The 11,873-nt window shown below is 41.5% G+C and overlaps 1 protein-coding gene across 1 annotated transcript; it reads left to right on the forward strand.

Annotated features, from left to right (window-relative positions):
- Positions 1 to 4,144: 4,144 nt before the first annotated feature.
- Positions 4,145 to 9,712, forward strand: LOC131335704 (uncharacterized). The gene is made up of 5 exons (XM_058371178.1): positions 4,145 to 4,346; positions 4,526 to 4,688; positions 5,564 to 5,657; positions 6,385 to 6,584; positions 9,344 to 9,712. Exons 1-5 carry the CDS (start codon positions 4,287 to 4,289, stop codon positions 9,445 to 9,447), a joined length of 621 nt encoding a protein of 206 aa, XP_058227161.1. The 5' UTR covers positions 4,145 to 4,286; the 3' UTR covers positions 9,448 to 9,712.
- The last annotated feature ends 2,161 nt before the right edge of the window (positions 9,713 to 11,873 follow it).

An 11,873-nucleotide genomic window follows, 5' to 3' on the forward strand; every position in this document is an offset into this window, starting at 1 on the left:
TTACCCTGTAGGTACCTGTCCTATTTTGGAGAGTTCTAGTGCTTTGTACATGCAAAGGCTGGTTTTGGCTTGTAACGGGTTCCTCGGACTAAGGCCAAAGATATACCTCCCGTTGCCCGCGTAATCGCAGAGCAACAGTCGAACGGTAGAATGACCTATCATCGTCGGAGGTTGTTGGTCATTCGGGGTCCCCGGGCTCCGGTAAACCGTGCCGGATTGCCAAAACGATCCAACGAGGCTTATCCTACATCGATGCAAATGAGAATGCTAAAAGGTTTGATTATTGAAACAGAATTGCAAATTCGCAAATGCCCTTTTCAAATTCGGCTCACTTTATTTAGTCAATGCTTAGAAGAAACTACACGAGAGAACAATCGGAAAAGTCCCAGATTGGATTGGCCGGACACGAGGTCCCGTTAAATCACCACTCCAACCTTCGGTAGCGCGAAGCTCACCGTTTTGACAAACTTTTGTGGGATTGTTCTCAAGTGTATTAAAATCTAAGCACAGACCAATATTTGGTTTGATCCCCAGCAGAGTCGCCACTGTGGGCATGCGTGCCCTTCGGAATTTCCGGATTCCGAGACGCGAGGGGCCCGGGTCGAGGGAGCGCGAGCGGGGAAGCAAGCGCTCGCAAAATACAGAGTCGCCACTCGGGTTTTGAAGGTCCGACACCCGAGGAACCGTATTTCGAAGCACTTGCCGCGCTGTTTGATTTTGAAAAAGTTAAGGAACCAGTCCGTCATAACCATATCTGGGTTCGGGAGCCAGGTTACGAGAGGGGAAGGGTTTTATGGCACCTCTCTCCCAATCCGGAGATCAGTCTCTACTTAGGCATTTGCAAAAAAGTGTTTGTTTGCGATTCTGTTTGATTAATCAATTTTTAGCCAATTAGGGCGGGGGAACAGTTAATCGGGGATTAAAACTGTAACAGTTTGCAGGATGTGATAAGATATGGCATGGATTGGCGAGATGACAAGTAATAAATGGAATAAAGTTCAAAACATCGATCATACATCAAGACAGTGCTGTGTATGATTTTGGCACGAACAAACGGACAGCTTGCATGCGTGAATCCATCTACATGCAAGCCAACCATCGCGCGACACTCCCATACACTCGCGCGAGTATTGATGCTTCACCAATGGTTTGAATTTCACCCCCTTCTGGGCTCTGGAAGGTCCAGTGCTCACCCAGGTGCAAACCAAGCAGTTTATAAGTACTTGAAAGTAAACAATATTACAACAGACAGATGAAAATATTATGAAAACACGACCCCTAAACAGTGGGGGTATCCAAACAGAGGCCAAGGCCAAGCTGCTCATGCAAGGGCAGTCCTTGGAAAACACAGAACCATCGTGCGACAGAGTGATACAGGCGCGCGATTGTTCAGACTGGACTTCCAGGAATTGCTTTGCACACTTAGGGCTCTGGGACATGTTCAAGAGCATCCCAAGAGCATTCCAAACCAAGAGGAGTTATAAACTAAGCTGAACGATGATTTTTAACATGCAAAACAGTGAACTAATACTTTTTAAAAGACTTGAAAATGACTATGAACACAACAAGAAACTTAAAGGCCAGCATCCCTTCCCCACGTGGTCCAATTTCACGCAGACAGAACTGTCGCGCGAGTATGTCGGACCATCGCGCGAGGGTGTTCCTGGTAACGGCTCTTGAAACCTTGCTAGCTTTAGGGCCAGAACTGGTATCGATTACCAGCCTTGACCCTGCCAGCCCCCCTCAGGGGTTCGAACAGTGAGCAAAAAGGTATTATACCTTTGCTTGAGTGTCTTGGAGATGGCTTGAATGAGGTGGTGATGCTTAGAGGGTGATTATGTGGGAGTGAGTGTGGTATGGGATGTTTGTGCTTGAGCTTTTCTTCTTCTTTCTTGGAGAGAAAAATGGTAACCCTTTGAAATGAAGCATGGGGGGGGGGGGGGGGGGTTTATAGAAGAATGGGTTGGTTGGTGACTAGCCAAGGCCATGTAACCAGCCAACAAGGCTGGTCACAATTGCTTGGTGGAGAAGTGGGGTGGCAAAGGTGATGGGAGAATGGGGGGTGAGGTGGTGCAAGGGGAGCCCCCCAGAACGCTGTTCAGCCGACGAAAACGGGGTCACATAGGCCTGTAGCCCCCTGACCACCACGCAATCCGGGTGAAAATGACAGGTGTTGACCATCGCGCGAGACAGTGAGAGCATCGCGCGAGGGTCCAGCCAACCCCGCGAGGGTCAATAGTCAAAGCTTTGACTTTGACCACCACCTGGCAAATGGACCATCGCGCGAGGATCCCAGTATGTCGCGCGACTGTCAAACCCAAGGTCCATGTTTCGATTCAAGGGTTTTAGGGCTAAGGATGGGTTCCTCACACGCCAAACTCAAGCCATTCCAAGTTTTCGAGACTGTTTTCGACTTGATTCATCATCGGGGAATCAAGAAACCGAAGAACAAAGTAAAACGATCGGGAAGTCAGATCGGGGTGTCTACAAGGCTCTAGGGTGATTTTGGGTGAGAACAAGAGAGAGGGTGAGGGAGCCGAGAGAGGGAGGAGGGAACGGGGGAGTGAGAGAGAGGAGTATTGGGGAATTTTTATTCCCTACACACAACATATACTATTTATATACACTAAGCACATATCACACACTCACCCCTCAAATGCAACATTTTATCACATTAGCCCCAATTCTCAATAACTCAAATCAATTTGCTCCTTTTATTTCTTATAAAACATTTCAATAGATTTTATAAATTTACGGGTCTTTACAGCTACCGTTCCCGACGACGAAGGGATTCCGATCAGATCCCGACGCCCCGCCGGGCCCATTCTGGCCACCGAACGGCTGATCCGAGCAATATATATATACAAAACCATTGAGTGTTTGGATCGTGCACCTACACACATCGGATGCCGTTGATTCTTGTGTAGGCCCATTTATTTTTTTCATATAGAATTTTTGGACTGCTCGGATCGACCGTCCGGTGACCGGAGTGAGCCCGGCAGGGCGTCGGGATCCGATCGAGATCCCTTAGTCGGGAACCGTAGACTTTTCATTAATGTAATTGAATCTTTCATTTATTTTGCTAATGAATCTTTCCTTCTTCTTTTTTTTTTTTTAATTCGGTATCAAATTTAATGTAAGAATAGTGCTACAGTTCCCGACGACCAAGGGATCCCGATCGGATCCCGACGCCCTACCGGGTCCACTCCGGCCACTGGACGCCCGATCCGAGCAACATATATATATACACACAAAACCATTGAGTGTTTGGATCGTGCACCTACACACATCGGATGCCGTTGATTCTCGCATAGTCCCACTTTTTTTAAAAAAAATTTTGGACCGCTCGGATCGGCCGTCTGGTGGCCAGAGTGGGCCCAGCGGGGCGTCGAGATCAGATCGAGGTCCCTTGGTCGGGAACCGTAGACTTTTTGTTAATGTAATTGAATCTTTCCTTTATTTTGCTAGTGAATCTTTCCTCCTCCTTTTTTTTTAATTTGGATTGTATGTGATTGAATTGAATGTGTTGGCATTTCCTATTGAGTCTTTCCTTTTTTTTTCTGTAATTCGAAAGCTTAAAAGGGTTTTTTTGGTTAAAAGGATAACTTCAAAGGCATTTAAAAGGATTTCCAATCTAACGGTTGAAAATATGTACCATCCAACGGTGGAAAATATAAATCACCCTCCCATATTATATAAAGGAGAATGATACCCCCACCGCTACTCCTCCACCGAACAGCCCACCGCATGCCCGCCGGGCCCACTCCGGCCACCAGACGGCAGATCCAATCCGTCCAAAAATTCTAAAAAAAAAACCGAGTGGGTCTTAGCGGAAATCAACGGCATCCGACATGCGTAAGTGCTCGAACCAATCTTCCATCTTTTAACGGCTCGGATCTCTTATTTTTGGAATTTCGGATCGTGCACTTACACATGTCGGATGCCGTTAATTTTCGCGTTAACCCACTCGGTTTTTTTTTTTAGAATTTTTGGACGGATCGGATCGGCCGTCCGTTGACCGGAATGGGCCCGGCGGGCGTGCGGTGGGCTGTTCGGTGGAGGAGTAGCGGTGGGGGTATCATTCTCCTTATATAAATGTATAAAATGACTAATAATCATTAGTACTAGTACATGAGAAGATCTTGAAGAGCGACGTTTTTTTAGGTAAAAGGGTTGGCTATTATACCGGGAGGGAATTAATTACAAACACCTCATCATCTCCGTCACAAACACCACAAAACCGGCGGGAAATTTGAAGAGATAGCGAGTTGAGTGTTGTTTTGAGAATGGACGATTCAGGAGCGATTCTCTGCCAGATCTCTTCTCTCAAGGACATGCTCGATCAGGTAACAGGTTCCCCATCGCCTTACTTAAACTCACACCTGCTGCATTTATACTTTCGTATGCATTTTCATCACAATTTATACTACAGTAGTATAATTTTAGCATCGATAATTGGGTTTCTCGTCAGATCAAAACCAAGGGTTTCTAAATATTGCGTCAATTCCTTTTCTTTCTTTTCCAGGTGAATGAAGAAATCGAAGCGAGTATTCAAATCACCAGAGAGATAGAGTCGGAAATTGTGAGGTGTTCCGAAGTGGAGAGCGATTTGTCAGCCGGAGAATCGGAGCTGGCGAAGATGGTTTATGTGCTGGATTTTGATATCAGTGGATTGATTGCAGTAACTGGTAAAACAAGAGTTCAGTACTTCAGTTTGTTCCACATCTTTATTCTTGTGGATCCTTCAGATCAAGTATTTGAAGAATTTGCTAAGTTAGGTTTTTTTTTTTTAACATCTTAGGGAAAGCAGAGGAAATTATAGTTTAGTCTGTTAGAGAGGAGAGTAGTTAGATTTCCTTGTTTGGTTCGGCAAAGATAAGGAAAAGAGAGTTAGAAGAAATGTATTTTTTTCTTTTTGTGATTTTCAGGAGAAATATGAAAGAAAACAATAAACAAAACTAACAAATGATTTAAAGATTTGAAATAGGAGAGATCCGAGAGAACGAGGAAAGTAAAAAGGTGGAATGTAGGTGTTAATATAATTTTCATATGTTTCCCCCCTCTCCCACCCATATCAAAAACCTAGTATAGAAGGAAAATAATTATTTTCCCTTCCAGGTCTGCCATGAATTAGTAGATAGCCTCTCTGTTCGGTAACGTAAATCCTAATTTGTTAGACTGCATGGGAAATGAAGTACGTTTTAAAAATGCCATTTCTAGAGTTATTTCATGTTATGTTGCCCTTAGATTTAGTGTTCAAAGTTCTGTTTGCTCTTAGAGTCACGTCAATTCTGCTGATCCACGTACAGTTGTGCTGTTAGTCAAGTTCTTAAATCACATAATAGTATCAGTTCTCTAAGCTGGGAAAGCAAAAGCTATAGTGCAAGGGACAAAGTGAAAAAACCTCACAAGACCTACAAGTTGAACATTACCTGTGAAAGCTTGTTGCCTTATTTTATGCTTATGATGTTTGATGGTCTTGGTGAATCTCCTCATCCTACTTGGTTTTGTACAATGAGAGTTGTGATCTATTCATTTTCTTTCTTTTCTTGCTTGTTTATAGCTGATTCAAGAAACTCGGTAAAACTCTTGGAGGAGGATTTACGTTGTCTAAGAGTGAAGCGTGATGAGATCATTAAAAGAATGAGCAACTCGCGGTACTGGTCCAAATCTATGTGAATGTGCAAAAAATATGAAAATACAGGTTATCTGAATCTTGCGTCTGTACACTTCAACTAGACTCAATACTTTTTTGCACTGTTTGTGCATTTGGAATACACACACACACACATATTTTTATATACAGAGAGAGAGAGAGAGAGAGAGAGAGAGAGAGAGAGAGAGAGAGAGAGAGAGAATTATACATCTCTCCCCCTAGTCATAGAACCAAGTTTCTTTTTGGTGGCTAGCAGATACTTGTTTTGATTTTGTAAAGGCCTCTGTGATTGCATTTCCACGTGTTGTTGTAAATGAACTACTTTCATATAATACTATGTCTATAGAGCTCTAGTTAAGGCTTGAAAGTTCAAAAATTACATCGACATGACTCCGCTGTTGCAATAATTTTACAGTTCAGTACATTAGGCCAGAGATATTTCTGTAATGTGATCCTGTCCACACGCTGATCACATTAGCAATTCTTTCATGATAAGCTTTAAGGTAATTTATCAACAACATTTAGTCTCTTGTAATTATTTAGGACCTGCTGAAACATATGGTGCTATTCCATTCCAAAGAACTTTGCGACCCCCAAAAAAGGAGGCAGGATATGTGACAATTTTCTCATAGTTGTGACTGTCCAAACAAATAATACTGGCAGTTAAACATTGTACAATTTACTTTGGCTAACTTCTGCATATAGCTGACTCAATTGTTTTTGGACAGGGAAGGTTTTACTAAATCATGCCTTGATTTCCAGAGGAACATTGAAAAGGGAGAAAATGATGTACTGAGGGATTTACTGTCTGAAAAAGAGTTTCTTGAAACCGAATTACATCTTTTGGGAAAGAAAGACAATGCCTTGCAGAACTCAATGTTGGCATTTATGGAGGAGATTCTTGAAGATCTTCATGGTTCCAATTCTGGTAATGTTGGTTTTTCCTTCTTTGTACAAAAAGGCATAGGCAGACGTGAGGTAGTAGTAATATTGAGATGATCTCAAACATCTGGGACTCATGTAGACATGTCTGCGAGTTTCTTCCCTAAATTTTTCATGTGGTAATTCATAAATCCATTGTATGTTCCTACTATCTGTAATATACACGTCTTTATTTTGCATTATGCAACTACTTAATTTGCATGATTTTATAATGAGTGATCTTGCTTGATAGAGGCACTATACGTTTTGAGTGAGTTGTCAAAGTGAACTTCTGTGATATAAACAAGCAAAAGACTGGCCTTATTGGAAAAGAAGTTTCCAAGCAATTAGAGTTGAGACGTGGTTTTTTGAATTGTTGGTTTAGTTGCTAAGAACCCACCCACTCACACACACAGGAAAAAAAGCTATATCATGTTTGTCTTTCTTGATATGTTCCACAATTATGATTGTACTTTTGAGGGGTTGAACACGATGAAACCAAAGGCTATTTTTTCTTGTGGTTTACAATTGGACTCATAGATATGGTTGTATGTCATTGTGGGGTGCTGGTTTATCGACGAAGGTGGTGGTGGAACTCTTGTTCTGATTTGGACTAGGGCCTCTCCACAGGGTTGGACCTCCACAAGGAACACCCACCGTGCCTAACCGGTCAGAGTCAGCCGGGAAGGCACTCCGATGGTTAAGTAGCTGAAGGTGGAAGAAGTAAGGAAGCTCTTAGGTTAGCATGAGCAGGGTACCTCTTAGGGTTTTTTTTTTGCTTTATCCTTCTATAGAACCTCCAGACTTGCCCTCCAAGCATACACGTGTTCGGCAAGCAAGATAACAGCTTCGGCTGACATCACATATGACGTAGGCTTAGAAGACGGTTATGCTCACGTGTGTGAACCACATTCCGTAAATCATGCAGGTCGGACCTAGATCGGCTTTACCCAAGGAATACGGTTCGGGTAAGCAACCCTGGTTACTTTTGAATAAGGTTCAGGCCCTTCAACCCATAGATAAGGGACTCGGTACGATAACCTCGGCAAGGACCTACGGTTCGACTGGGCTCAGTTGCTCCATGTTCTATAGCCTGTCGTTCCCCGAGCCACTTGGGTGTGCATGGTTCGGACCTCCAATGGTCGGGAGTTCGGCCCACTACAGTCATCATGGTTTTAGCCTTTTAGGCATCACTGTCATTCTCGCTCATTCCTTTCTTTGAGTTCAGTACTTTTCACATTTTGCCACCTAATTACTAGTTTGGCTCCGTTTATTGGGCATATGGGATCTGCGGTGGTCCAATTCCCGTTAATTGTTTCCTGGTTGGCATGCTCTTCTGTACACTTAAAGCCTTAAAAGCTTTGCAGTTATAACTTGTATATTACTTTATGCTAACGGCAGAAGATAAACGGAAATTGTTTTATCTTTTTTGAAGAACTTGTTTTGATAAGGGATTCTGAAGCCCTTTCTCACCTGTACGTAGATGGTTAATCTTAATGCACTTAGTTTTTTTTGGAACCGGGTAATTTTATAATGCATGGTTCGGACCTCCAATGGTCGGGAGTTCGGCCCACTACAGTCATCATGGTTTTAGCCTTTTAGGCATCACTGTCATTCTCGCTCATTCCTTTCTTTGAGTTCAGTACTTTTCACATTTTGTCACCTAATTACTAGTTTGGCTCCGTTTATTGGGCATATGGGATCTGCGGTGGTCCAATTCCCGTTAATTGTTTCCTGGTTGGCATGCTCTTCTGTACACTTAAAGCCTTAAAAGCTTTGCAGTTGTAACTTGTATATTACTTTATGCTACGGCAGAAGATAAACGGAAATTGTTTTATCTTTTTTGAAGAACTTGTTTTGATAAGGGATTCTGAAGCCCTTTCTCACCTGTACGTAGATGGTTAATCTTCATGCACTTAGTTTTTTTTGGAACCGGGTAGTTTTATAAAAGGGACCATGCCCACAAAAAACTCAAGGAGATAGCCTTGAGAGGACACAACCAATACAGAACTAAACATTAAGGACTAAACTAAATACAAACATCAGAAACATCCAACAGACTAAAAAAGAGCTAAGCTGGGCCAAAAATCTTCTCAGAAATGCCCCACTCCAGACAGCACTTGACATTGGCAGAGGTCTTAGGAATCTGTCTCCATGACACTGTACAGGACTTCACTTCCTCTACAATCAACTTCTCAACAGTTGCACAGTCATGCCCAACTTGCTGAAATATTCTACCATTCCTCTCCTTCCAAATAGAATAGATGGAGGCAGATAAGCTAATTTTAAAGAGGAGATTGGACCGAACTTCCCTTACAGTTAGAGATACCACATTGCACTTCTGAATTCAAGTCCCATGCATGAGGAGAGAGCCCACAATGGTCTCTCATATTCAGCCAAAATCGAGAAGATAACTGACAGTCAAAAAATAGATGGGAAAGGCTTTCCATTCCTGTATTGCATAGAACACACCCTCTATTATTCAGAACACCCCAAGCAGCCAACCTATTCTTTGTAGATAGCCTATTCAAAATAGCAATCCACTGGATGAAAGGCCAAGGGGGCTACTGATTTCTTATACCAGACCAAATAAAACCATCCCACTTCTATAGCCCGAGATCGAAGAGCTGCCCATGCAGGTTTAGTAGTATAGCATCCATTTGCATTCAAAGACCAAGAAACTCTATCTTCTCTATTCACATGAGGCACCAGATCTGGTGGACCTTTGGACTTTGTCACTAATGGTGCTATATTTGTGAAATGCAGATTTGCAAGTTGAGCAAGAGAATCGGAAGATTGAGAATGAGAATTTGCTGAAGGATATCGATGAGTTGAAGGCCACTATACTGTCAATTATTTCGATCTCATAATGATCAGCGATAAAAACTTATCAGTTCTTGTGCAGTTCTTTTCAGCAAGACCAATTGTTAACTCTGCAGTCTATAGTCAGTTCCTTTGTTTCTGACCAAGACATGGAATTCGTTGTATTTCTTCTTTTCCTTGTAAGCAGGTTGGAATTGCATTTTCCAGTGTGCTAAGGAAGTTGTTCGGAAAATTTTGTTGTGTAGGCCAAACTTATGACGCGTGGAGTTATCCTTTTTATCATCTTTCTATTAATCCTGAACTTTAACTAATTTGTACTCCCCGGTCCATATTTTAGAGTCCAGTATTCTATTTTGAGTTCTCCTCCCTTAATAAGGAGTACTGCTATTGGTACCGATGGTACCGTAGAGAAAATGCACCGACGGCCACCGGACGCCCGATCTGAGCCGTCCAAAATTTTAAAAAACAAAACCGAGTGGGCCCTTACGCAAGAATCAATGGCATCCAAGGTGTGTAGGGTATTTGATCCGAGCACCCATTTTTCGTCTATATATGTATGTACGTGTATATACACGAAAAATGGGTGCTCGGATCAAGTACTCTACACACCTCGGATGCCATTGATTCTCGCGAAGGCCCACTCGGTTTTATTTTTTAAAATTTTTGGACGGCTCGGATCGGCCGTCCGGTGGCCGTCGGTGCATTTTCCCTACGGTACCATCGGTACCAATAGGATTTTCGCTTAATAAGTGTCCATTTTGTAATTCTTTTTTTATAAGTTCCATTTTGTAAAGTTAGTGGTTTAAAGTTGGTACATTTTCCATTTTGCCCTAAAAAATATATTCCATTTTGAAAAATTAGTGAGTAAAAGTATAATAATGATGTATTCATAAAAAAAAAAAGAAGGAAAGTTATAACTTTTACTATAAAGACCCGTCTATATTTTTTATTGTATTAGTTTATAGGTAATTTTATTTAAGAGTAAAATACATATATAATTATGTATAATTATTTAAACTACTCCCTCCGTTCCTAAATAAGTGTCCGGCGCGCAAACCTAGGTCTTTAAAAATATGCATTTGTTTCGTTAAAAAAATCAAATTTTTTTCGCAAATCTATAGATGGCAATGGGTTCTATTAGATTGTGGAAAAAAAATAGATTTTTTAACGAAAAACATGCATCTTTTGTAAGACCTAGGTTTGCGCGCTGGACACTTATTTATGAACGAAGGGAGTATGATTTTATCCTAGAGTAACTACCCACCTTATCTCTCTCCCTATCTCTATCCTTTCACACACTCCCCCTCAAACTCTCCCTTATCTCTCTACTTTCCCCATTTATCTCTCCCTCTATTTATAACAAAAGGGTTAATTACTTGGACACCCCTCTAAGTATACTTCTTTTTCTCGGTCACTCCCTCTACGAATTTTGCCTACGTCAAATCCCTTCATTAAAGTTTTTATTTGTACGACCTAACTCCATTGGATGAAAAGACTCTAAAGATCATTTCGCCCTTATGTATATATTCCACACCAGCTCATTTCACACTTCTCCTTCTACAAATTTTTGCCCCAAATCCCAAACTCCACCACCATCATGCCATTTCTGGCAACCACTATCGACACCGGCTACCACCATCGAAGCCACCTCTCTCTCTCTCTCTCTCTCTCTGTCTCTCTCATCAAAGACTTGCAGTGAGAGAAGGGTGGCTTCGACACCTCATAGAATAGAAATTATATGTTAATGTTAAAAAATCACAAAAACCGAAAGGATAATTTAAAGACATAAGGTTTGAGTTCGCTGCTCAAATAAATACAAAATTCACCAATTCAAATTCTGACATGGGATAGGTCGTTGCAATCTTCCTGCTTTGTACGCTTCCGTCCTTGACGTGGATTCGTCACCATTAGTGTCATCCACTCAAAAAGGTTATTCTCTGCTGTCAACTAGAGTCACTTGGACACAGAGAAAGTCTGGGCTTTGCACGTAAGGGCATTGCACATTGTTCTCCGAGCCCTCAATAGGCGATAAAATCCCGCGCGTTTTTATATGAGAACTCACCCAAAATGGCTTAATTATTTTTTGGGCCAACTATATAGCCTAGAGGTGGTGGTTATAAATGCAATAGCACAAAAATATTAAAAAAAACCTTTTATGAGGTTTAGTTATCCGAGTTTTAAAAATTTTGGTTTGTATATACCTGAATTTGAATATTATTGATAATTATTCATGTGTAACTACTTATAATTTGGGTTTGATTTGATATGAAACTGGTTATTTACATTCTCATTTCTAAATTTCTTTCATAAATAAAAATAAGCACGTAACCTAAGGAAAAAAATATGGTTGGTATACTTTAACTACGTTAGGTTGGAATCATTTCAATGTTTAAATGTAATGTATTGGAAAACAAAAACCTTATGATATAATAAGTATATGTTCTGATAAAAAATATATATCTATTAAGCCGGC

Source organism: Rhododendron vialii, chromosome 8a (genome assembly GCF_030253575.1).
Source record: "Rhododendron vialii isolate Sample 1 chromosome 8a, ASM3025357v1".
NCBI lineage: Eukaryota > Viridiplantae > Streptophyta > Magnoliopsida > Ericales > Ericaceae > Rhododendron > Rhododendron vialii.

Bases quoted from the DNA above. Each gene is read 5' to 3' on its own strand.
- LOC131335704 (XM_058371178.1), top strand. From the start codon at position 4,287: ATGGACGATTCAGGAGCGATTCTCTGCCAGATCTCTTCTCTCAAGGAC. The intron at 4,347-4,525 runs GTAACAGGTTCC...TTTCTTTTCCAG, and splicing joins TCAAGGACATGCTCGATCAG to GTGAATGAAGAAATCGAAGC. The intron at 6,585-9,343 runs GTAATGTTGGTT...TGTGAAATGCAG, and splicing joins TCTTCATGGTTCCAATTCTG to ATTTGCAAGTTGAGCAAGAG.